Source organism: Diadema antillarum, unplaced genomic scaffold (genome assembly GCF_040938485.1).
Source record: "Diadema antillarum isolate AM-2024a unplaced genomic scaffold, OU_Dant_1.0 seq00001373_RagTag, whole genome shotgun sequence".
NCBI classification, from domain to species: Eukaryota; Metazoa; Echinodermata; class Echinoidea; order Diadematoida; family Diadematidae; genus Diadema; species Diadema antillarum.
In genome coordinates, this window is record NW_027272134.1 from 693,665 (window position 1) to 721,584 (window position 27,920).

The 27,920-nt window shown below is 37.1% G+C and overlaps 1 protein-coding gene across 1 annotated transcript in view; it reads right to left on the bottom strand.

Moving 5' to 3' along the window:
• The window catches only part of LOC139708793 (uncharacterized), a 29,994-nt gene extending 3,131 nt beyond the window's left edge, over positions 1-26,863 (bottom strand). The window contains exons 1-13 of the mRNA XM_071620741.1: positions 26,651-26,863; positions 24,242-24,389; positions 22,885-22,908; positions 20,050-20,222; positions 19,790-19,897; positions 17,743-17,836; positions 13,383-13,432; positions 12,620-12,787; positions 10,809-10,924; positions 7,699-7,777; positions 6,358-6,453; positions 5,681-5,923; positions 4,996-5,081 (exon numbers count right to left, since the gene is read on the bottom strand). Coding sequence (XP_071476842.1) covers positions 4,996-5,081; positions 5,681-5,923; positions 6,358-6,453; positions 7,699-7,777; positions 10,809-10,924; positions 12,620-12,787; positions 13,383-13,432; positions 17,743-17,836; positions 19,790-19,897; positions 20,050-20,222; positions 22,885-22,908; positions 24,242-24,389; positions 26,651-26,803 — 1,538 coding nt within the window. The 5' untranslated portion in view covers positions 26,804-26,863. The remainder of the gene's footprint in view (positions 1-4,995; positions 5,082-5,680; positions 5,924-6,357; positions 6,454-7,698; positions 7,778-10,808; positions 10,925-12,619; positions 12,788-13,382; positions 13,433-17,742; positions 17,837-19,789; positions 19,898-20,049; positions 20,223-22,884; positions 22,909-24,241; positions 24,390-26,650) is intronic.
• Positions 26,864-27,920: the final 1,057 nt, after the last annotated feature.

The following is a 27,920-nucleotide window of genomic DNA, read 5'->3' on the forward strand; positions in this document are numbered from 1 at the left end:
AAATGACACTGAATGTATTTAAAATAAATTCAAAGCTGAGTGAACACATACATGTAATGCAAATTAGATTTATATTCTTTTGCTATCTCCTTTGCATTAGGTGAGCGGCCCACAAAACTTAAATGTCAACAGTGATAACTTTATACACGCTACTCATTGGTAAAATGAATTGACAAACATACAGAAAGCATGAAATTTAAAAAAAAAAAGAGAGAGCCAGGCACCTTTAAATATATTCACTGAACAAGATTAATTTTCTTACCCGTCAACGAACTTCAAGTGAGGACATTTTATCAAATAAGGCTGGAAGAAAATTGTGCCATTGACATTAGCTCAGATATTTCCATTTCCAGAAATCAGACAGCAGAGCTTATGGCATTTGAATGGTAACTGCATCACAATCACATAATGTTCAGTTACCACACTTGAGTGGTCTCTTCATGATTAAAAGATAAAAAAGAAGAAGTCAGAACAGGTCGGTTCATTCAAAGGATGGGTGATTTTTATATATATATATATATATGTATGTTTTTTTTTGGGGGGGGGAGGGGGTTGCTAAGAATCACTTTGAAACCAAATATGTGACCCTTTATCACAAAACCTATAAATAAATAAATCGATCAGTAAAACAAAAAACTGTGACTACATCACACATGTCTTACTTCCTAGAACTATTGCTCGCAACAAGAAAATGGTACTGCTGTAAAATTATGCACACACATCTGCATGACGCTGTTGCTTTTGCAAACTGCCACAACAGCTAGAGTGCTACAGATCATGGATTGTAAGAGTTGCATGACTTTCAGCATCGCAAAGGGAAAACAAAAGAAAGAATCAAATGCACCTCTGGAAAAAGACAGAAAAGAAGTATATATATGCACTTTAATGCAAGTACGCGTTGGTATCATAAATACATTAATCATTTCCTGCATATGCCATAGAGATTAATTGCATCTATGCAGCTGACTAATTTATCAATTAATCACTTTTTATTGCAAGTATCCACTTACGGCCTCATGTGTGAATTGAGTGGCTCATAATCTGTACAAATTCACAAGACAGTGAAACCATATGACAAAACTTTCTGTTTCTTTGCAGTCTGGTCCAATTTGATGCATAACACTTCGCTTGGTTTAACTACAGTTTACCATTGGGAGCACTGATTTAAAAAATGTTTGAGTTATCACATTTCATGCATATGTGTAGGCCAGTTGTGTCACAAAACATCCTACCATCTAAACATTATCCAATAAAGCCTAAAATGTACAGATATATCACTATTTTTTCACTAAACCATAACTGTTGACGGTTTAGTCAAGAAACAATTTTATTATAACTATTGTTCACATTTTGCATATTTAACAATAAATCACATTAATTGTATTAATTAACTTTTTAAAACTAGTTGTTTCTTTCCAAACTCACATTTTAGGACTATTTTGAAGCACTAAAGCTGGGTTTTTGTTTTATCTGCAAATGGTAAATAATGCCTTTAAGGGCAGGTGTTTGTTTATGTGTACATGTGTGTGTTTTCAAAGCATCTTGACTGAAAGACAAACCAGGCTGTTCCTCTTTCACAACATCATCATATGTTTTCCCCACTGAAACATTAAAATGCTTTTTAACATTCTCTGATATCAACATCACATAATCAACTAACAAATAAACACTACATGAATGCTATCAAACAATGTTTACTGTTATATATAATGTGATCACTACAACACATGCAAATGACTGCTGGAAAAAAAAAATGTCAGTTGTACACAATGTAAGAATTTCATGTATGTGAGTCCATGTCTATGCACACACAGGCATTCACACAGCTTTGTTAGGAGCATGCAGATGTTGTTGTACATTACCAGTTCAGAACAAAAAAGTCCCGAACACTTCAGACTGTGATGGTTCATAAACGTCAATGCATGTTTCTCAACTGGGTTACATGATATGTCTCACATCACCCTTGCGGCATGCCCTGCAAGGACTTGGTTGGCTTGTACCAACACATACACACCTGATGTCCACTCTGTCAGCGGTCAGTGGTCAACTAAAGACATGCACAATGTATATTAGGTGATCATGTAGACTTTGGCTCAGTCTATAGGATGTGATAAATGTTGAACTATCAGCTACAGTCAAAATTTGAGGCTCATGCATAGTACACAAATTACATGCAATTTATATTTAATTAGTAGTACAATTAATCTTTTTTTTTTCTTTCACAATAAGATGCCAACTAGAAGTTATGATAACAACAACAGTTTTCTTTGGAAGTTCTCTGCACTTTCCCATTAATTTTCTACAACTACGCATTGTATCTACATTTTGCTACATGGAGTATTTATCTAATGTATTCTATAAAGTTTGTTGGTGTTATTGTTTCCTTTTGTTTGTTTGTGCTATGTTTTCCTGGGGGTTTTTTTCTGTGTGCACTTTGTTGTTGTTTGGTTTTTTTTCTGTTGTTGTTGTTGTTGTCATTATGCTAATGAATATTAGACGGCACTCCAGCATGCAACAGAAGGAATGTCAGGCCCCAGAAGTAGAAGACGATGTACAGAAGAGAGGACGCACACAGTAAACAAACAAGTCTCTTCCCCCCTGGGAGGGGGGAGGAGTAGGGAGGGGCGTGGCAGGGCACTGCCATCATCACTTACCACTCAGGAGATTGGTGTTTGGGGGCGGGGTATGTGATGGTTGGGGGAAGAAGGATTCATGTGGCTCGAACGTGTTGCATATACACAAGGAGGACACTGTGTGGACATGCACATTGACAACAATACACAGTACATGGTCACACTCAACAGATAATAGACACTTTACAGGTACATTGTACATCACAAAATATGGGAACAATCGTGCTGGACAACATACTGGTATTACTGGTAGTACATGCCTTCTTTGCGGTATAGACAGGGGCAATAACATACATGCTGCAAATTTGCTCAAAAAATAGCATTTCAGGATCTGGCAGACACATATCTGCTGATTTGGTTTAATCTGTGCTACTGATGAGCACAAATTAACACTTCAAGTCAGCCACCCATAAAGTCACGTAAATGTGATTTCATGAACTTCATTCAAAATTTTGAGGGCCACCATAATTATCATAAAAGTGTTCATGAGCAAAGGTTACTTTCATATTCAAAATTAATGCCTTTGCATTAAGGGATCTTTGTCTAATCATTACATTTAATTAAACCTGTCTACCAAGAATTGTTTCTAAAAAATCTAATCATACACGCATTTTGAAATCAATCACAACAAAGTACAATCTGATTGTTCCAACCAATTAAATGCCATTAAATTAAATAATCACACCAAGGTATGTCTACAAGGGACTAAAAAATAATAATGCAACATATGCAAACGCCCTGACATTGGAGAAAGCTCTCACATTTGAATTAGTTACTGGATATGGCCAAGGAAAGGGACATCACTTTGCATTCCTCTAATATTGAGGACATCATCTGCTGGATATATGTATTGCCAGGGTTTCATAAAATTTATGAGGGAAGGGCAACTGTGCATTAATGTATACGCCATATATTTCGCAGGAATAAAATGTTTCCAATTCGAACTTGTGAACACAATTTCACAAGTAGTTGAGTTTGTGATGGAGACAAGAAGAGAAATAAGTACATTATCTCTTTACAAAAGAAAATTTTGAGATTTTTAACTTTGGAGAGTAAATACAGTACCTTTGTGGTGCAGCAGGCAACATTTGTGTGAGTTGTTAATCTTGCAAATTTATAAGCCAATTCATGAAATTAGCAAACCTCAAAAACTCTGCAAAATATACCTCGTATACATTATTTAGTAGTCATCATGCAGTATTGTTTAGATAGCAGGACATTGAATAATATAATGTAAACCATGTATGGACAATGATACAACATCTTGAGTATATAGCAGCACATGACAAATATTCAACTGCATTTACACCTGTAGGATTACATGTTTCTTTATCGGGCCTAATTCAGAAGGAAGTCATGGGTCATTAGATTAAATATTGATTGTATAAGCAAGCAAAATGACAGGATAAAAGTCATCTATTTGTTATGGATATATTGAATTGCTGTAAGTATCTATATATTGCTCTCTTTTCAGCAGTGGTTATTGCTGGTCTGATGATAATGTGTTTTTCCTTCAGTTTGGGTTGCTCATGTCCACTGTTAGATTAGATGTGGACATATATAGTTCAGATCTAGTCGCACAGAATGAAGCAGAGTGTTTTGTTTGTAGAACAGAATATATCATTATCATGTGTTGAAGACAGCTGCTTGTTTGTAAAACTGCTGAAGCCACATGTGTTCTGTGATATAATATGTCACACATTTCTTTTTTTATGAAGCTGTGAAAGGCTCTATGACAATACTACTACAGCCAGGAAATATCAGCTTTCAATTTTGTTGAATTATATATAATTGAATATGAACTCAGGATATAATGTTCATGCATATGAAAGCTAGTGTATACTGTGGATGGGCCCCAAAACATTAAAAATTCAGCAGTCAGATACAAGTATACACAACAATCAATTAAAAATATTCCATTTAAACATCAATTTTGAATAGTCCTCTCAGAATAGAAAATAAGTGAGTTTTATTGACACTTCATGGCAAAGTGTTATGCTTCTAGACCCTGTAAGTGTTCGAGACTGTAAAACAAAACACAGTATATGTCCACTCTGAATCAATCTAAATTGTTGGCAATCCTTTTTGACATTCAAAAAAAAAATCTGCTGATGGAAAACACAAAAACAAAAACTTTTGATAACGAAACCAAGTGCAAATAAATGAAAATGTTGAAAAACAAAACAAAAAATCTCTAGCACCTTCAACTTGGTGACAAAAATATAGGTCAAAACCTGAAAAAGGATTAAGGCAACAGACATGAGGAAGAATGCAAATTTGAAATTACATGTCTCATGAATATGTGGCAAATTTCAGGAGGTCAACCTTAAAAAGAATGTGGGGAAAAGCTTGTTTTCTGTACCTGTAGTTGATTTCTCCATCTCCGTCTTTGTCCAGCTCACTTATCAAATAGGCAATGTCATCATCAGTAAGGTCTATACCACTCTCCTGTTACATTAAAAACAAAACAAAACAAATCAAACTAATTGCATAAGCTTGTACTCATTAATACAGCACTACTCAAATCAATCTGACCTTACAATTTATTTAGCTACAATAAATGCCATTGCAATTTCCTACATCACTTCACCCTTCACACACACAAAACACACACACACACACACACACACACACACAAACACAAACAATAACACACAAAACAATAACACACACACACACACACACACACATTCACACATACAAACAAAAAAACACAAACAATAACACACAATACAACTCTCAAATTTTCCCCTAATCTCATAAATTTTGCATCCCCTGTCCGCATTAAAAAAGTGCTGTTCTTTGAGCAAACACTGATTACATCTACTTTTTAAAATTCCTGTTGGTTGGTTTTTTAAATTCTTTCTTGAATCAGTAGTTCTTAAATTGTTTCATTTAATCTCCTTGAAAACTATATCACTCAACTGCGTTGGGTCAGTCAAATGCAGTACCTTCTTCCACAACTGCACAAATTCTTTTCACGAGCACACCAAGAACAAAAAAGGAAAGGCATGTACTATGATCGGTCAAGAACCAAGACTACGCACCTTGAGGCCCTCCTCAAACTCGTCGTAGGTGACACTCATGCTGCCGTCCTTGTCGAACTTGTTGAAGAAGTCGACGAGGCGGAGGTTGTTCTTCTGGATGTAGCGCTGGAGCTTGACCATGGGGTTGAGGCGCTGCTTGGGTTTCACCTCCTCCTTCATGCCACCGTGCTTGATCTTAAAGTCCGGCCTCAGCTCCTTCATCTCGTTCTGCAGCTCCTCAAAGTCCTTGTTCACCTGGATGCTCTGGATGGTCGCGGTGAAGTGGGGAGGGGAAACAATTCGGAGGCGATGATGCCCGCAATTCGACTGCAACAAGTTTTTCGGTTCACAGTATACTTCTATGAATGTTGGGAGTTGTTTTGTTTCTGTTTTGTCTCTTTTGTGTTATGATTTGGCATGCCATTCTTATACCCTCTCTCTCTTGATCTCTTGGTAAATAGATACAATTATCAATATATTATGAACATATATATATACATATATATATATATATATATATATATATATATATATATATATATGAAGATATGGACACATTTATATGGAGCATGTATCATACTAATATATTGTATATACTGATTGGATAGTGACTGTCATAGTGCTTCAAGAGTAACCTGCTGATGGGAAAAAATAAACAAATTAAGAAATCTTAACATCACAGTAAACAGATAACTTACTGCAAAGTCAACCTCTAACATCTGCGTGTTGGAATTTTCCTTTATTGCCTTGACGATTCCATAGCAGCCTGCAGTTTGCATAGGGTTGTTGCCCATCTGATGAAACAAAACATATGAAAATGCTCGTGTCACACAAAGAAGTATGCAAAAAAGAAGTTTTATGGGAGTCAATAACAATCGCATATTAAAACCCAATCAATCCAATAAAGTGCAACCCAGAGATAAAATCCTACTTCCAATAGGTAAAATGCACCACATTAACAATAAGTCATCATATGCAATAATTTTCTGCAATAGAAATTTGTGAATAGCATGCACACAGCAGAATCATGCTGGTCATATTGAAAATCAATAAATGCCATCGGCAAATGAGAATGACAGAAAAATTGATATTTTGATGTCAGCGCAGAAGCACCCCTCTCATTACTTTTAATTTGCTCAATCACTCGATAACGGCCAGCTAAGTAGCTGTACTGCACATCGAGGACAATATCATCAGCATTCATTAATATTGTCCAATTGACAAAAGCGATTCTATTTACAGAAAATAGCAATGCACTAACAAAGGCTATGATGTACTGGATAGACGGTGAATAAAGCCTGTGAGAAATATACTATCTACAACGTGCATTTTCAATCATAAGCAGAATCCCTTTACAAATATTACCACATGTTATCTAAGGAATGATATGGGTATCAAAGCACAAATAGTCCATGTATTCAGGATTAGAATGATGTCAAATTTGAGCAAAGTTACTTCCAATCAATATTGGTAGACCTGTGTTTCCCTTCTGATCTCAAGAAATGGTTGCTATGACAACTAAAATTGTAAAACTGCTCCAGCCCACTCAGAAAGTCCCATTCACAATACCAGTAACAATTCACTTATTCAAATAAGCATTAATTCTATTTTGCCTTGGGTATCATTTAAACTTATAACTTATCTTTTTCAGAAAACATTCTTTTTGACCTGGATTTACTACCATCTTGTTTTTTATATTAACGAGCTGTCTACTCAGGAAAACCATAATTAGCATTGCATTCACACACACACATTCACTCCATCCTGTATCAACGTTTTTTAGTGTTGCATTCGCACACACATTCTCTTTGTTCACGATATAGCGTAATTAGTATTGCATTCACCTATACATTCTTTCTCTATAAAGAGTAATCTTTAATTAGTGTTGCATTCACACACACATTCACTTCATCCAGGAGAAACCTTTATATTCACACACATACACACACTCACATATTCTTCTGTCAATTACGGATATACCTCATTCTGTGTTGCAATCACATCACGCGCATTCCCATGAATGACTGAATTGATCTTACCTTCAGTACTTTTAGGCTTTCGTTGACGGTCATGCCCTTACCCAGTAGTACAGCCCCTTCTGCTGAAATTCTGTTATTCCTGTCATGTGGAAGAGCGAGAATCAGCCATTGAGAAGGTACCAGTATCAAAAAATGCAGGAACATTTCACAAATTCATACATGCCACAAACTAACCCCTCTTTCAATGATTTTGGGGATGCACAAAGTTGATGTCTATGGGAGAATAAGTAGATATTTGCAACAGTTTAATAATGCACATTACAGCGAAACCCTGTAAAAACGAGGTCTGTGGGACCGTGATATTACCACGTTATAACCATACGCACTCAAAACAAAGAAAAACATAAGCATGAAGTCACTCACCAATCAATCAAACCTATGGGCAGTCTTTGCGTTGTTATTACACAAGTATATGGATCATTATTACTGAGAAAAAATACAAAGGAATCATTTGTGATTTGATGCAGAAAACTAGATATATCGCTACGGCGACTGATATGCCTCCGCCATAATGCATGGTTCTCCTAATAGGTCTATAGTACAATGTCTTGACAATGTGTGATGACAGTTTCACACAATTGGCAAAATATTAAAATGACAAGTTTGACACAAATGTGCTGAATGTTCACTTTCCTAGAACTAGGTTCAATTGGATGAATGATTAAAATGTCAGAGTGCAGGTATTTGGGGAACTGATGATTTTTACTTGACTTTTGACCCTTTTATAAGTTTATGCATTGAGTAATTTTCAAGGTATTGAGAAAAAGTATAATTTCAGTATCAAATGGGAAAATAGCATTATCTAAACCTGGCTTTTGACCTTTGACCTCACAGTTCCAAAGAGAATCACTGTTAGGTTGAACATGCATAAATATGTAAGTTTCATGATGATACCTTGAGTTACTTTTGAGATATGGAAGAAAAAGTGCAATTCAGCACTTTCACTTGACCTTTGACCTTTTGGCAAGAAACTTCCCACAGAATATATATTGGGTAATACATGTATACATCAAGTTAAGAAAAAAAAAAACCTTCAGGCATTGCATAAATATAAGGAAAGTAGTGATATTTTGAGGAGTTGACCTTGACCTTTGAACCATGACCCCCAACTTCCCTAGATAATCACTGCCCATTGGAACAAGCATATATACTAAGTTCCATGAAGATACCTTGAACCATTTGCGAGATATGGAGAAAAACATGAATTTTCAACCTTTTTTTTTCACAAAATAACCTGTGACCTTTGACCTTTGACCCCGTGACCCTAAAATCCGAACAAAGTATTATCCCCCCAGGATATACCCTCATACCAAGTTTGATGTAAAACCACCACACGGTTCTTGAGATATCGACAAAAACAAAACGGGACGGACATACGTACGTACGGACGGACGACCCGAAAACATAATGCCTCCGGCCACTTCGTTGGCGGAGGCATAAAAATAATAAAATGGGGTTGAAAATGCATTCTTTATTTTCCTTCCGAGAATCTCCTCCCATGTGTTAAACATGCGGCCTGAAAAGTACACAGCAGGGTCAAATTTGTGATCCTTTCAATCTACCTATCTCTTCCTCGTATATTGAACCATTCTGAAAGAATGAAAATTTCCACTTGTGAAAAACAGCATAAAATTTTAATGAACAAAATTAGATTGTATTTACATGCATTTATTTTTCTCTGAACATGGGCGCAAGAAGAGTAACATGCATTATTCAACCTATGATTTTACACTGCTCACACTCAGCGGGATCACAATGATTTTATGAATTATTTCAGCTTTAATCTTTACGTATCCCACGGGTATTTTAAACCCTTGTTGCCCAGCAGGATTGCGATGATTTCATGAATTATTTCGGCTGTAATCTTTCATGTTGTTTGCATCAGAACGGGTTGAGAATGAGACACTGACAATGGGAGGACAAAGAGGGATAAAGACGGGACAACTGAATCTAGCTCGTTTGTTTCCTCTTGACGCTTAAAGGGATCATACAGTTCTGGTTGAGACCTAATTTCAGGTTTCTAATATTTTAAGGTGAGATAATGAGAAATGTCATATAAAATATGAAAGAGCATGCAATTCATTGAGGAATTCAACATTTATTTGATAAAAATTGGTTTTGAAATAGCTGAGATATCCAAAAAGATCGATTCTAATAAAGTGTGGGACCCACACTTTGTAACGATCGCTTTGTTTCACTTTGTTTTTGAATGTTTCAGTTATTCAAAACCTGATTTTCATCAAATAAACGTTGAATTCCTATTAAAATGGTATCCTTTGTACTATGTTATAAGTGTTTTCTTGGTATCTTGCAAAAATTTAAAAGCCCAATTCTCATCTCAACCAATACTGTACTATCCCTTTAATTCAGATGATTGGTATAGAGAAGTATGCGAATCGCTACAATGCACACGATTATGCACATACAGTAACGCACATGCTATGTCTTCAGCACAGACTCTGCAGAAGGTGAAAGAGAATACAAGGATAGCGTGAATTCAGTTTTCAATTTTCATTTGTCATGTGTTTGAAAGCGACAGGTCAAGAAATGGAACCCCAATGTTTCCAATCAAATTGCTTATGTTTTTCTTTATCATGATACACCAATCCATGTTGTAACCAGGATTTCATTATAACTGAATTTGTTGTAACTAGTCTGTTCTGCCATATGTTTATATGTAGGGCCTAATGAAAAATGGGACTGATGCAATCACCTCGTTCTAAGTGAACTCGTTATAACAGGGTTTCACTGTTCAGCTTCAAAGCAGAACTTGTACAATTTCTTTAAAACATTCTGGGGTTTAAACAACCAAAGAAAATCTCTAACAACTTTGGGAAACAGAAGACAACACAAACATTTTCTTCTGCATGGTTTGCTTTTTATGTGTGTTTAGATGTGTGTGCATGTGTGTGTGTACAGTGTGTGTGTGTGTGTGTGTGTGTGTGTGTGTGTGTGTATGTATGTAATGTGCAGTAATGACACGTGTGTGTGCATGTGTGTGTGTACAGTGTGTGTGTGTGTGTGTGTGTGTGTGTGTGTGTGTGTGTATGTGTGTAATGTGCAGTAATGACACATACAGTATGGTATTGCCATGGTAACCAAAGACTCACGTAACGTCTAGCTCCTCAAGATTGCTGTTGGACTTGAGTGCCTCACCCAAGGCCTGTGCTCCGTCCACACTGAAGCCATTCCATGACAAGTTTATCTTACGAAGACCAATGTTATTCTGAAGATATGAAAACACACAACAGATGCGATGATGGCATACAATCCAAACATTCCTTTTTCCATGATTCAAAATATATCATATCTAGCCTGTTTCAAATGTTTGAAGATCAGCCCTGCAGAATTTCTCAGTATCAAAAATGCAGTTTGTGTATGTGCGTGTGAAGAGGTTCATATCATTTGCTACAATCACAGTACAATTGCATTTATAGCTGAAATATTCAATTGGTATAACATTGTGACATGTAACTGGAAAAGGTTGATACAATGAACCAAGCGCCATCGTTTAACAATCTCCTTGCCAATCTTATCTAAGTGAATTGCATTCAATTAAAAATACTCAAACATAAAGAAAGTATATTACTCAATATCAATATAAAAATCATCCAACAAAAAATGAATGAGAAGAAAAAAATATTGCATATAAAGATGCAAATATGGCCATAATAAAACATGAAGGAAATAATATCATAATCAAATGCCTTGTGTCACAGTGTAAGGAAGTTCTACGGCATCACATGCCTTGATCAACAAAAGACATCAAAAACTAGAAATGTCGCTATGGCGACTGGTACGCCTCCGCCATAATGCATGGTTCTCCTAATAGGTCTATAGTACATGTGGACAATGTGTGATTACATTTTCACAAAATTGGCAAAATATTAAAATGACAAGTTTGTCACAAATGTGTTGAATGTTCACTTTCCTTGACCTAGGTTTAATTGGATGAATAGGAGAGCATGTATTTGGAGATTTAAGAACTTTAACTTGACTTTGATCCATTCATAAGTTTATGCACTGAGTAATTTTCAAGGTATGGAGAAAAAGTGCAATTTCTGTATTGAATAGTAAATTGTTGCCATTTTCATCCTTAAATTCATATTAAGATAATCACTGTCAGGCAGAACATGCATAAATATGTAGTAAGTTTCAAGATAACTTGAATCATTTCCTAGATATGGAGCACTTTCACTTGATCTTTGACCTTTTGACCTTTGAGAAAAAAAAAGAAAAAAAAACTTAACAGAGAATCTCTATTGGGTTATACATGCATACACCAAGTGTAAAAAAAATAATCCTGCTGGCAATGCATAAATATGAGGGAAATAGTAAATGTTAAAGTGTTGCCCTTGACCTTTGACCCCTGACCTTTGACCTCATGAACCCTAAATTCTCTAGATAATCACTGCCAGTCAGTACATGTATACATACTATGTTCCGTGAAGATACCTTGAACAATTTCCAAGGTACAGAGGAAAAAAGTGAAATTTTAATATTTTTACTTGACCTTTTGACCTTTGACCTTTGACCTCATGACCCCAAACTTTCACCAGAGAATCTTAATTGGGTAATACATGTATACACTAAGTTTCAAGAAAATATCTTCAGGCAATGCATAGATATGGAGGAAATAGTGAAATTTTATGTATTTGACCATGACCTTTTGACCTTTGACCTTGAGCATGTGCACCCAAAAGTTGATAGGCACAACTTCACCCCCTAATACACATACGTGCCAAGTTTCATTAGGATACCTCTAAAGGTTTTTTAGTTACGCTTGCCACAAAATTCATTACGGACGGACGGAAGGACGGACGGACAACCCGAAAACATAATGCCTCCGGCACCACTTCGTGGCGGATGCATAACAAAACAGACAAAGAGGAGGACGCTATTAAATATATGGCAGACTTACCATGACACCCTTGGCTATTGCTAGCGCTCCTTTCCTCCGGATGTGATTCCAGCTGAGATCTAGATGCCTAAGGTTGATGTTCTCCTCTATTGCCGGGCCGAGAATCGTCCCCGCCAACTCGCTAAAGTCATTGTGACTCAGGTTCAGGTATTCCAGCTTTTTGTTACTCTGGATGAATGGACGGACGATGGAAGAGTTTCAAATGAAGATGGAAATGGAATATAAACAATGACAGGATTCCCCTCCATTCTGAAATAGAAACGCTCATTTAGACATTTCTCGGACTCCATAACTCAAACATCTGCAAACTAACCCAGTAACTAACATGTGTCCGGCACCATACTAACTAAATTGTATCATTTAATGCTTAGTGTTGGACACTAAGGGCACTTTGTTCAAACATGTATGATTTTGTAGGATACATAGATAATCACATTCTATTCAGAGAACATGAGATAGAAATGCAACGAGAATACACCTGAGGACCAAAACTGTTGAGACAAAGACCTCTAAGGAAATAGCACAACTCTAACTAAAAGTTACAGATAAGAGTGGTAGATACACATAGAATAAATCAAAAACAAATCTCTGTGTCTGGTATTTATCTTCAAAATACATTCATCATACTTGATTTATGACAGATTTCTACTTCGAAACATCCATGTGTCGTATATTGTACGATATGTGAGCAAATATGTGACTGCAAAATGAGGGCGCCAAAACACAAGTTCTGGAATGGCAGCCTCGTGAAACATAGACTTACAAGAATAACTTCTGCAAACCGTTCAGCTGTCCTGTCATCAAAACCATTTCCTAGATGAGAGGAAAAAAAGAAACATAAACAAAATTGACGAAAAGCACACAGTAACCACTCACATACACACATACACACACACACACACACACACACACACACACACACACACACACACACACAAACAAACAAACACAAAAACACAACAGCTTGCTATCATATACAAGTACAAAACAGCTAAAAACCTAACAGTGCACATTTAGATAACATAATAGCGTAGTATATCACGAGCCATATGCACTTCTTGCAGACTTTTTGAACACATTAATAATCTCACACATATTATGCTCACTTACTAGCACTTACTCAAAAGGCTATTCTCACCGCATCTCACCCCTCATTGTAAGGATCGAGGGGTTGGTGGGGGGGGGGGGGGGGACACACACCATGAATCAATGAGATTAGGTAGCCTACATTTCCCCCTGGATCAATACTTCATAAAGACAAGCAGCTGCTTCTCACTAACCTCCCTATCTCATAACACCACAAGTAATCAATACTAAGCATTTTCTATTCAGCTGGATGCACACAGCAACCTTTTTTTTTTCTCTCTCTCTTTTTTTTTCTTTTTTTTTGAGACAGACAGCAAGAATGATGGCGTATGAGTAAACACGTCAGCATGGCAAAATGTCTTCAATTGCCCTTTGCTTTGATAGATTAAGAAATGACTTCAAACAGGGGCTGTGGACACATTACTGCTACAGACAGTGTCTGTACTTTGAATGAAATCAATATCTCCCGGCCCAAGGGACAACAGAATTGTGCCTCATTTATTTAATACAACTTTAAAGCATCACCAAACAAAATGATTATATTCATCAAAAGATGTAATCCTCTTCTAAAAGCTATACAATACATAGCCGCAAAGATCATATGTGTTAGAGATAACATCTGAATAGTTAGTTTATAAGTCTGAACAAAACCAATGTCTGTCTCAGGGTATGCCATGAATGTGTGAATTTACATTTTTGAAGGAGAAGCAATGGGACAAGCTACATGACTCTGAGACTACTGGTACATACATGTATTTATACACAAATGATTACTGGATTATAGCCAGGAACTTATATACTGAAGGGAATCGTACAAAAATGAATAGCACACTGAAAGGTGGAAGACTGTTATAATATGAATATGAAGTAACAAAGCATATCATACACATATTTTTCTTTTTTTTTGACACTGTCAATGAGAATGTTATCGGAATTTTCACTTCATTTATGACTTGTTAGTTTTACTAACACCGGTGACTTGGGTCTATATGTTTGTTTGTTTGTTTGTTTGTTTGTTTGTTTGTTTGTTTGTTTGTTTGTTTTATTTGGGGTGTTGAATGTTTTTCTCACTGAAACCTCGTGAATTATGGTACAACTATATTGGGTGGAAATGTACATCACAGTCATGTCTTAACTGTCTCATTAACTTCAATAGTTTGATAATTGTACTCAAATACATACATTATACCCACATGCAATCAAATTTCATAAGTTAAAATCAAAGCAATCAAATGTGCAATCCAAACTTCTGAGGCAACAACATCAACGATAACAAACTTCCCCAGTCTACCAAATTATATCTTAACTTAAAACTCATGATTGCAGAGTTAAAGGTCCGGCTTTTTGGCAACACTGAAGCACTTGGATAGTGGGCAAACATGGGGGTAAAATCACACTGATCACACCCCTTTTAATCCGCCTAATGCTTGTACAGAGATAAGTGGAGTACTCTTTATCTGTTTCTTACCCCTTCCTGAAACCTATCTTTCACTTGATGTATTTACAAAGAGGATCTAAGCCAGATTAAGGTGCCAGTAGATGAATGGTAAAGGGGTGGGGGGGGGGGGAGGGTGGGAGAGAGAGACTAAAAATTCCTCTACACTGTGCACACTACAACCACTCCTAATACAGAATGTGGAATACAGCTAGCAGAATCATTTGAATTCCCAAACCACAGTGACTCTGTGCGGTAGAGAAATTAGCCACAACTTAGGTTGAAATACAAGAGATAACCACTCGGGGTACATCTTTTGGACAAATACACTGCATACCACCATAACTCTGGCTGGAATATTCTGTATCTGGTTGTTTTAAATGCGTAATGAAATGTTGGCACCATTCATGAACTTCTCTCCAAAACATTTTTGTCGCTATTGGTTTCTATTACTTTGATGAGAATTTGTCAAGTAGACTGTTCTCCAAAGAACCTAATGATTACTACCCTTTGTGTTGAGTGTTAGAGTCTGGGTGGGGAAGGTTCATTGAGAGAATAAGAGACTGTATATAAGGGCAAGGCTATAAGATCAGCCTAGTCTCTGGTATGAATAGCTGTAAGAGGGGATAATCTCCCAACCCTGGATGTACAAGCTGTACTTAAAGAAAAATCTGATAGGATCACACACAAAAGAAAAAAGAAGAGAAAAAACAAGGGGGCATGCAGATGCACTACACTGATGTATAGCAATGGTGTACACCATTTAGATCAGAATACCGCATGCACATAATATGCCATTTCTTTTGCATTTTTTCCTGCGCAAACCAGGACTTAAAGACAAATTTGCGAGCGGTTATGTGATCGAGAACCATACAGATAGTACATAGATGCCAAGTTCAAACAAGGAAAAGTAGAAATTACGCGGTGCGTAATATATGTCCCCGCCGGAAGTAGCATTTTGTAGCAAAATGTACAATATAGGTCAAAAATCAAGGTCAAAGGTCAAAGAAGTCAAAGGTCAAAATTCTGTGTAGAAGTTTTGAAGCCCTCACCTAGTGCCATCACATAAAGCAAACGGAATCGAAATCAGGTTAGAAATGGCGAAGGAGTAGCATTTTGTAGCAAAATGTACAATATGGGTCAAAAATCAAGGTCAAAGGTCAAAGAAGTCAAAGGTCAAAATTCTGTGTACAAGTTTTGAAGCCCTCACCTAGTGCCATCACATAAAGCAAACGGAATCGAAATCAGGTTAGAAATGGCGAAGGAGTAGCATTTTGTAGCAAAATGTACAATATAGGTCAAAGGTCAAGGTCAAAGGTCACAACTGAAATTCTGTGTAGAAGTTTCAAAGCTCCCATGTAGTGCTATCATATAAAGCAAACAGAATCAAAATTGGCTCATAAATGACAGAGAAGTAGCAAATTGAAGATTTTGATCACACATGGACACACACACGGACAGACGGACACACGGACACACACACGTACGGAGCCCGTTTCATAGTCCCCTGCTCGAACTTGTTCGGCGAGGACAAAAATTTTCATGAGTGAGATTTTCATGACTTGGCATCTCGGCGCGCACGCATGTGTGTGAGAGAGAGAGCGAAGCGACTGAGCGAGGGGAGGGTGTGGGAGGGGGGTGTCTGCCCTCCCACGGTAGGGAGCTTTTTCAATTTTTTGCTCTTTATGGTGCAAGCTGGTGCATACATTGTACATAAGTGACTATTTTGTACTTATTTTGAAAGACAAAAGGGAAATATGCCTTCAATTGCAACTCTCACTTTAATCCTTTAAGCTATGCTCCCAATGCGTGAGAAAAATGGGTGCCATGCGTGAGATCGTGAGACGGACCCTAAATGCTTGAGTCTCACGCAGAATGCGTGAGACTTGGTAGCTCTGATAGTATGCATATAACTAGGGTTGCTGGCTACTGCTTGTGAATTGCACAGGCAAGAACTACACGCTTAGCTTGCAGTCTTGCACTGGGGGATTACATAGTTTGCCTTGTAGTTGGTTTCATGAAGGGAAAATACAAACATCACAAAATATGCTACACATTCGGCACATTAGGTAATGCCGACTACAATGCAATATTCCTTTTTGTCACTAGATATGTCTCTTACACGATCAATTTTAGACATCATTCCCCTGCACCAATTTGAGATGGAAAGTGGTGGTAATAAGTACTGTTCTTTATTATCATATGACCCAGAAATCACAGGTTTGTGACAATTATACTTACTCATTCTCTGTGACACAAATATTACTCATTCTCAGAATATTTTGACATCATTTTCTCACTTGTACCGATTTACAGTAAGTACTGAGTGTGTGCAGTGATCAATGCATCCAATATAATGGTCATCATACACATAAACACACACACACACACATACACACACTGACACACACAAATGCCTATAACATAAATATGACATCAAAATTCAAGTCAGCCAATCTGACACATTCACACATACAAATAAAGCATGATTTTTTTTTTTAGATTGGTATGAATGTATGATTTCCATTTTGATACGACTGAACATGACTTGCATAGCTCTGAAAATGAATGTAACACATAATATGCCATGTTGCGCACTCACCTGATAATGTCACATGTGTTAACGTGCTGTTCTGTAACAACATCTCAGCCACTGCAGCAGCACCAAGACCGCCAAGACGGTTTTCTGATAAATCCTGTAGAACAACAACAAAAATTGCAATTGTTACAATAGATCGTATTTAATAGTGGCTGATAATGATCTCCGTAAGCCATCTTCACAGGGATGTGCTCAAGCTTTAATTGTTCTGCGTGAAGACAAATTCACTGGTTCTGATTATCATCGCTCATTTCTTAACAATACACCTGGTATTTTTTAAAATGTTGTCAGGTAACGACATTGGAAATTATGCTCTATGACTGATTTCGATATCTTACAAATCTAATTGGATCATGAATTATTCTCAATTGAAATCTGACAAGAGACAAAATTCATTTAAATTTTAAACCATTATTTTGACCTACGATCACAAAAGTGAATCATATGTTTGGCCTCTTTCATATCTATTCATCATAGTTTTGCAGCCCCTCCACCCCCACCCCCCCCCCCCGCAAAATATAATAACTTGACTCTTCATTTCAAGGCAAGGTCAGTGACTTATTTAACTTGTGAATATATTCTTTGGCCCTTTACATCAAGGACAATCCATGTCATGAATAAAAAATGAAATACCTTTTTCTATTTTCTGTTAACACATGTTAATACTTATTTACGTCTGCTATATTCCACAATGATCACAGAAACAGAAGATTTCACAACCAAACAGACAATCAAACAAACATGTCTCAGCTTACTCCTCTACCTGCTACCCTGCTCACCCCTCCCCTCCAAGAAAAAAAAAATCACAGTGTCAGAAAACATCATAGAAGTACTTCTAGCTACTGGAATATCTGCTGATCATGATCTTTAGCAAAGTCACTTTATATATATTGACTCACAAGCAGAGAACAAATGTGTATCCATTCTTAAATTCACATTAAATATTCAAGGTTCAATACCCCGATAGACCCCCCTCTATCCATCACCTAGACAGGTTGGAATACAGAAAAGCCTTGACCCTCCCGCTGACAAAGACTGTGCAATGAATGCTTCAAACTGGTGAGCTAAATGCAAAAAAGCCACCTGCCCTCATCTTTTTGCTCATCAATCATCAAATGCTATTGTCACTGTCAAGATATCACTTACACATATTGCCTCCATTTTTCTTCTATTTTTTATTTCTTTAATAGTGATTAGGTGCCATTAAGTATAGGCTTCATTTACACACATAATTCTCTATTAGAGAATTTTAGTGCATAGAGAAGCATGTGTGCTTGTTATGTGCTTTATAAAATGTATTATTATTATCATTATTATCAATATCAATATCAAAATCAAAATCAAAATCAATATCAATATCAATATCAATACCAATATCAATATCATTATCATTATCATTATTATTACTATAATTACTATTATCATTAACATTATCTCTTTATGTGCCAATGTAGCATGCCCGGCTCAATCAATGGCTTGCCTACTTCGTACATTTTACTCTAATGCACAACCTCACACAAGCCCATTAAAAAATTGAAAGTATCTTGACAGCATCATAGCTGTAGCTTTGTCATAAAATTTCCATCATATCAAAGCTTGCACTCTTCTCTACAAAACTTTACTCTAAAATATTTCAACATAAATGCTTATGGTTACTGATACATGGTTTTGATAAATAGAATGTTTTCCAAAAGTAGCCTCCTCTTGATTTCTCTTCTTTTGGTAACACATGGCATTTATATACTGTAAAACGGGACATTTTCTCAGCGAATTGGAGGCGAAGGCCTTTTTTGCGGCATGAAATTTTCACGAGTTGCCTCTAACATTCAATGCGTATAGTGTAGACAAGAACTTTCATGTGCATTTTAATTTCGCGAATCTTGGCTCTAGCAAAATTCACGAAATTAAAATGCACACGAACATTCCTTGTTTTACAGTACACAACTGCCAGCATTTCATATCAGTTGAATAGTGATGCAACACTCAAACTATTAAGGAATGCCACTAAGTAGAGAAAGACACAACTTTGAAGAGAGGTAAATGTACTCACTAATTCAGCGATGTAACAATTCTCTTTCAGCATGTCGGATATTGCGAGTCCCCCTTCAGCATCTAACCAGTTATCGCTCAGATTCAGCTTGACTATCGTGGTGTTGGTCTGCAATGGAAGAAAATAAGTGGAGCTTTTGTCATTCGATACAAACAACACATAAGGCGGCAACTTTATGTGCATCATACGCCATTCACATGAATTTCAAAAATGTTAAAGATGAGGGGAAAAAAGCTGCAAAGTTTGGGAAGTTAACTTACCACTAATGCTATCGCAATCGCTTTGGCGCCCCCTGGGCCCAGACCATGGTGCTTCATGACCAGTTCGGAGTCCCCTATGTGACGCAGGAAGTACGACACGGGGATGACGCTGTTGATGCGGCACGCCTCCTTGTACGTGGTGCGGCCCGAGGGATCGTAGTCCTCCCGCGCCTCTGTCAACAACACATTTAGAGAAGAGGAGTATTAATATTATGTGGAATATTATGTGGACTAACTGCACGCATCCTGAGTCTATGTATTCAATACTCAGAAACTGTTAGCACTTATACACACACAGATGACATGGTATATCAGCTAAGTAATATCAATTTGACTATTGAGTTCCCAAATGTTGTCTCTTTCGAAGGTTGTAGTTGATATAACCTTGTAAGGCTGGGTGCTACAAGCCTACTTGCCTGTTTGCCCAGGGCTACCAAAAGGATTAATTAAATGGCAATTGAGAAAGTGGGTATGATCTACTGGTAATGAAATTCGCGATAAGCTGAAAGCATAATTGCTGACCACTAAGGAATACAATTGCTATAGAAATGTATCTAGTCTCTTCTTTCTGACCTAGATCTAGATGTTTTTTTAAGAGATTCATTCAAACCTAACATCATTCAACTCTAATCCAAAGCTACGGTGCGGTTGCCAAGCTGCCTTTTCAAGAAATGGATGAAAGAATACTGAGTGACTGAAAAGGTAACAGATCATCTTGAATGCTAATCTACAGCTATGTTTAAAAGATTTACAAATGGAAAAATGCAAGACATATGAAATACAGGTATATTTATACTTTTCATAGACAATACCTCTTCCTTTTGTCAAATTTATCTGACAGCAATATGATTAGTAAATTCGTTTTGTGTGAGAAACCACAGCACACTATTTCATTATGGCAAGTTGGTGTTAAATAATATCTCATAGGCATAATGGATTAATGATGGATAAATGGCATATAAATAATTGCAACTTACTGCTAATGCTAAGTCCATGCACTTTGTAGTGCAGTAAAAGTTTAAATATATAAGTATCTTACAAAAAGAATAATGAAATATCAGAGCCCATGCACCCAAGAGGCAAAATAACAACCATTTCTAAAATCCACCCCCCCCCCCCCGAAAAAAAAAAAATTAATATAAAATAAAGTAAAAGAGTCCCCAACTGCAGATGTCCTTGTATCAAACCACTGCTGTATGCTTTAGGAATTGAATATATTACAGTTCTTGACCAATTTTCCACACACTTGCAGACAATAGATCAAATTCTCTCTAAGTACTGGTTCACAAGAAGCCCTTCCAGCTCTTTGTGATTGTGCAATAAACACAAACAGAAAAGATTGCTATGCAACCAGCTCCTGGGAAAATAAAAGATACACATTTTTCAGTCGTTATTTTACAAATTAGCACTCAGTTACATGTAAGTAACATACAGTAGAGATCCTTACCGATCATATGGTAAAGACCCATAAAAAAATGTCTGACAAAGTACAGGAACATGGAAAGTAATGACTATAAAGATATGAGAAGATAGTACAGCTTGTTAGTTACAAGTCATAATATAGTGCTTCCTGTTTCCTAGGTTCTGCATGTGACATGAAATTTTTCTGTGCAGTCAAGAGCAAACTGTGCACTTGAGAATATGGTGTCAAAAGATCATTTGATAAGAGTTGATTCCACCACATTCTTAAGGATGCATATGTGACCCACCACCACTTTGCCTTGATAAAGTCAAATAAAGTCAAAGAATGTTCAGAAATTCTAAGTTTGATACCTCCTTTAAGAATTTCCAAGCTTATAAATGTTTGGAAATCTGAAACTTTTCAGAACTTTCATGAAGCATGATACTATGCTGTTTTTAATCTAATGGGCTAAAACGCAAATCTATTGCACGCTTTAACACTACGTCTTAAAGGACAAGTTCACCTTCATAAACATAAGGATTGAGAAAATGTAGCAATGTTAGTAGAACACATCATTGAAAGTTTGAGGAAAATTTGACAATCTGTTCAAAAGTTATGAATTTTTGAAGTTTTTATGCAGTAACCACTGGATGAGAAGACTACTGCAGTGTACGATGTCACATGCGTACAACAATATAAAGAAAATATAAAGAGAATTTCACAAAATGTCATCTTTTGAAAAAAGTACACATTCCCTTGACACGTTACCGACATGTCATGGGTAATATTATTCCCCCTACCTTTCCAAAGAGGCAAGTCAAATGCTCTTTTATTATGCGAAAAAAATGAAAATATGTTGAATTTTCTTTACATTTTCTTTATACTGTTGTACTCATATGACATCACAAGCTGTAGTAGTCTCCTCGTCCAGCAGTTCCAACACAAAAATTTTAGAAATTCATAACTTTTGCATCAATTGTCCAATTTTCCTCAAACTTTCACTGATGTGTTCTACTAATATTGCTGCATTTTCTCAATCCTTATGTTTATGAAGGTGAACTTGTCCTTTAACTTCAAATGCAATAAAATTTCAAAATTGTGTTTTATCTGGTGGCTGGCATTCTTATTATTTCTGTCAGGGGTTTTACAAATGAGTGGGGGCAAAATTTGGAATCACTGGAAATTCAGACTGGAGCATTTAAAAGTAAATAAATTTGAACTTTGATTTTTGGTGGCTTTATCAAATTTTCTGTAGTGATGAGTCACACATCTATCTAGAGAGATAGCCGTTAGCAGATCACACACACACACCAATACTGGAGTTAATACCAAGCTTGTGAGGGAAAATACAATGTTAAGAATAAGTGCAGTAAGTTCGGTTAGGGATTGTTCAAACTGTCAAAACAGGCTTCCTTGAGAGAAATTCTCCTTACTCCGTCTCATATCCATTATTGTAGCTGCAATAAAAACAGAGAAGCATCGGCAGTGAAAGAAACACATATTTTTTGAAGAACGAGGAAGCGATTAGTTTGAAGGAATAGGTAAAGAACCCCAACCCCCCATCCCATCTTTCACACAGTTTTTCAGAACAATATACCCACAGAACACAAATTCCTCAGCACTTCATATCTACAATGTATATCTCCCTGCTTGCCAGGTGCAAACTATGATTTGATTTTTGACAAAGATGTCAAAGCATATTTTGACTAATGTATCTTGGCATGGGAAGATGCAAGTCAATTCTAAGTTTGGCGGACAGTGAGTAAATTTGACATCATCCACCTTAAATGATCTCAGCTCATTTCTTTAAGGCATTCAGAAATTGAAAATGACCGGAAGCCCAAGACTGGACACAAACCAGCTCACTCAGTGACATCTCTACAAGCTAAAAGACTTATGTGCAAATATGTGAGATGTGATTTCCAATCTGAGGGTATAGTAAATCTCAGGCCTCGAACCCACAAGAATCCCCCTGCACCTGGATAGCAGATCATAACTCTCAAACTCATCTCTCCCTGTGCATTTCTCACCACCACGGGCCCATGTTACTAACACAAAATGTCGAGGCCAAGAAAAAGATAAATTTACTCTACTTCTTGTCCAAATATCCCTTTCCCGGTGAAGCTCAGGAGCATTTTGCTTTTATTTCTACGTCTGGAGGAGAATTAAAGCATTTTGGAACAGACGGTTCATTCCATACTTACGCAAATTCACTCAAGAAGCACAACTAAGACATTGAACACATCAAACTTTTTTTCTCTCTCCGAGATGTCCACCGGGCCTTATATTGGCGATTTATACGACCAAAATACTCAGCAGTTAAGACTGAAGTAAAACTGGAGAAAATTACAAACTGTAACTCTCTTTATTAGCACACAAGATAAGACTTTCATGCATTAATGCGGATTCGAGGGAAAACAAAAATATGGGGAGACAAGAACTCTCAAATTTATCTTCCTTGGCCTGCGGTCACCTGGAAGTGAAAAACAAGAGACATGCCCTACAGAAAGAGAGAGAAAGAGAGGGAGACACAGAGAGGGGAGGCCGAGAAGGGCAGAGAAAGAAAGATATTTATATCTCACTATGAGAGGGGACTTTGTATGATACAATTCACCAAAAGAATATTGACACTCAACATGGGACTGGATGATGAACAGAACAAAGAGACATCATTCACTTGCAAATTGAAGCAGGGCACCACAAACCGTACGCCCAGCAAGGTGCTTACGGGAGGACCTGTTTTCACAGGCGGACAATCTACAATTGTAGGTGACATGCGGCCGTCTTTACCTTCGATCTCGAGGTCGGTGTCGAAGCCCACCGTGGTCTCGCTCCCAAAGGAGTGCTGTGACCCCGCCCTGTCCTCATCTTCTTCTTCCTTCTCTGTCAGGTGACTGTCTGGTCTGGAGGCAGACCTGCTCCCAGTTCTGCTTATGGTCTGTGGAAGCCATGTTTAGAACATATGAATACGTTAGAAATTTACACAGGAGGACGTTTTGATTTTGGTCTATAATATTACCTAGAGCTCGACATCAGCTGTGGCCCAGCTGAAAATTAATGTCTGGCCACACAATTTCCAAAAAAGCTACACAGGTATTTACATAATAACTTTTGGTGGCCCGATCAGGTCCTGTAGACCTTGTTCAAAATAGATTGCTATGTTTCCTTTTACTTTGGGCCACTTCACTTCTTTTTCAGGCTACCAATACTTCAGATTTGAAGACTCAAGTGGCCCGAAAGGACCAACAGATCAAATAAGCTAGTGTCAAGCCCTGTATTACCAATTCAAAATGTGGTCAAAAAGAGGCCAAGAACACAAATATATGATAATTTCAGTATTTGCCCCCTCCTTTCATAAAATTAAAATATAAAATGATTATTCTTAACTCAAGAAATCTGATTTATTACACACACAACTGTACATGTACATTTGCACACACTACATAGGCCTACAAGTAGTACATGAGATGAACATTGGAACCAAAAGGCACTTGCAGTCGTAAAACTTTAAATTGTGTGTCTCTCTCTCTATTCCTTTTTTTTTTCTCTTTTGCTTTCAGTCTAGATCAACATACATTGTAGATGTACATAATTTATAAACAGATCTATTCTGCAGTCGATTAGTAAAACTCTTTTCCTAATACTCTCCACTACATGGACAATGCTATACACTTCACATAAACACAGTAAAATACATTTTGACTCGTAAACTAAGATTTTTTTTTGTTAGTTTTATTCATTTGAGATATGAATTAGAGGTGCAAGTTCAAATCATTAGATTTGACAAAGTGACAGGGTAAGTCTACAATTCTCGCTATCGCCAATGACGTAAAAAACTCCTGCGCATGCTGAAGAGCTCTGTCACAGGTGCACTGTGGGATTCCTCGGTCCATTGTTCGCTTCTGGTTGTCTAACGCGAGTCACAGTTCCCATACGACTCAATGGAGTTCTTTGTCTGCTTTCCCGTTGTTAGCCCTTTTTTTCTTGGCTTTAATTCAGCTTTAAAAAGTTGAAAGTGTCTAGGCTTTACTGATTTGCGGTCACTAGAGTCATGGTTCACTACTGCAAGGCTTCAATGTGCTGGTCACATGATGGAAAGCGAAGAAATCTTCAACAAAAAATACCTCTTTATAAAGACAGAGCATGTTGTAAGTGCATGTGCAGCCAAAACCGGGGCTAGTCTGCCACCCGAGCTATCCCATATTGCATCTAAAACGCTGCTCTGCACACGGCACCTACGTATTGGCGATACCCTCAATTAAAACAAAGTTGTATTTCATCCAAGTCTTTTGAGTTGGGATAGAAGCTGACAAGTTATAGAAGAAGAGAGAATTAATGGAAGATTTCAATTTTAGATGGTAGACCTATCTCATTAGAAAGTATCATCTGGTAAAGTCATATATCATTTAATACTGTATGCAATGTATAACAAGACTCTTCTTCAATGTCCCCCCACATTGAGTACCGGTTTACTGGTACACACATCACATCCATGTGAGCCAGCCAAAACAGATTAGTTTTACATTTCATAGGTTCTCTCTAGTCTACATGATAATTAAACCTTGACATTCTCCTTCTATTGCAAATCATGCTAGTGACAGTGTTATGAACTTGACAGGTGTATCATGTTTATTTGTCCTCTGTTAGTGCTAACGTTAGAATTAAAAAGAAAAAGGAGACAGTCACATGTAGTTTTAAGAGTAAGACTGCGTTATCACTACTTGAACCTTGAACCTTGAATGAGTACTCTCTCAAAAGCAAAGCACTGTCCTGGAGAGGACTGTCTAATCAATTTGCTAATCACTGCTAATGTAGTAACCTTAGATCTAGAAAACAATTCATTGTATTAAAATGCCTCGATAAAATGTATGACTATGACTAACTGACATAATTTGTAACACTGTGCAAAGCTAATTTTTAGACTGAAAACTCAATTATTATAGAATATGGCATGCCCTCAGATACATATTTAGTAGACTATGTTCAGCTACACAATAAAGCATATCATAAGTTGGCAGATTTTTGACCAGATCACTTTGCCCGAGTTACTGAAAGAGCACCTGCGTCCAAACATTAGACTACAAAGTACAACTACTGCACTGTACGAGCGCTAGCATAATTGCACCATGGACCATTCAATCCCTTCATTCATCGAACGCCAAGACTGTGTTTGGCCGTGACAAACGGCGCACAACAAACCTTTCTTTGGTCGCCTATGCTGCCCCGACTTTTTGCGCGACTTGGCGCTCTTGTCCCACTCTTTGGCAAGTTCTTTTCGTTGTTTTCCTTGTCCAGTTCGGTTTCATTGTTGTTCGCTTCAGTTTCACCACCATTTTCCACATCTGCCGACATTGTATTAGTCTCACTTCGCGAAAATTTTAGGAGATTTTTAACAGTACTTTCTCGCCTGACTTTCTCGGTTCCATTCGGTTGCTACGAACGCTGTTGTAAATCTTACTGAAGATCAAGAAGAAAGAAGATTTATTTCGTACGCAAACTAGTAGAACGCCCTCTCGCCCAATAAACAACAAAACTTTCTCTAACAGTGCCAGTGATTCAGGGGGCATTTTATGAAGCGTTTTGATCGGATATTTTTCTGACAAACTGTTACAAGCTACAGAAATTCTTGCATCTGATGGGCTGAGAGCAAATTTGTCTGACAACTTTGTGGGACAAAATGCTTCATGAAATGTCCCAGGTGTTAGAGCAAAAATATGATCCATATTTCCCTTAATTCAATGTAAATTTTTTGGCTATATCTATTTATTGCTTCCAACTAACTCATCTTTTTCACCAAACAGCAATGTGAGAGAAAATCTAATTACTAGTATTGTTTTGTATATATTTCCGTGTTATGTTCTGTACATATTATACATGTATGTCTATGTTTGAGAATTTTTAAGAGATGTGAAATAAATTGAATTGAATTGAATTGAATTGAATTGAATTGAATTGAATTAAGTACGCCTGAATGAACTTCAGCATACACATCTACTGTTAACTTAGAATTATTTTTTCCAAGTTGAAGGATTTAATTCAATAGCGCTTCCATTCAAATTCTTGGCTACACTTAATTACATGCAAGGAGCAAAGTATCCAGGGGTGTATCCAGGATTTTTTCTGGGGGGGTCGTAATAAAAATTTTTGGACCTTTGCCTTTGCGAGGGAGCGGAGCGACCGAGCGGGGGGAGGGTGTGGGAGGGGGGTGTCCCCCTCCCACGGTAGGGAGTTTTTGAATTTTGTATCTTAAAATGGGGCCATTTGGTGCATACAAAAGTGACTTTTTCGGCATGGCAGTGCGGCTTAGAAAAAGGTAAATGATGACATATTAGAACTAAGTTACGAAATTTACGAGGTTTTTGACAATTTGCTTTAACACCGGTCACTTTTTTTCCCTGTTGTAGGCCTATATAGAGTAAAAAGCCCTCAAAAAACAAAAATGTCTTTTACAAAAAGTGGACCTTTTGAA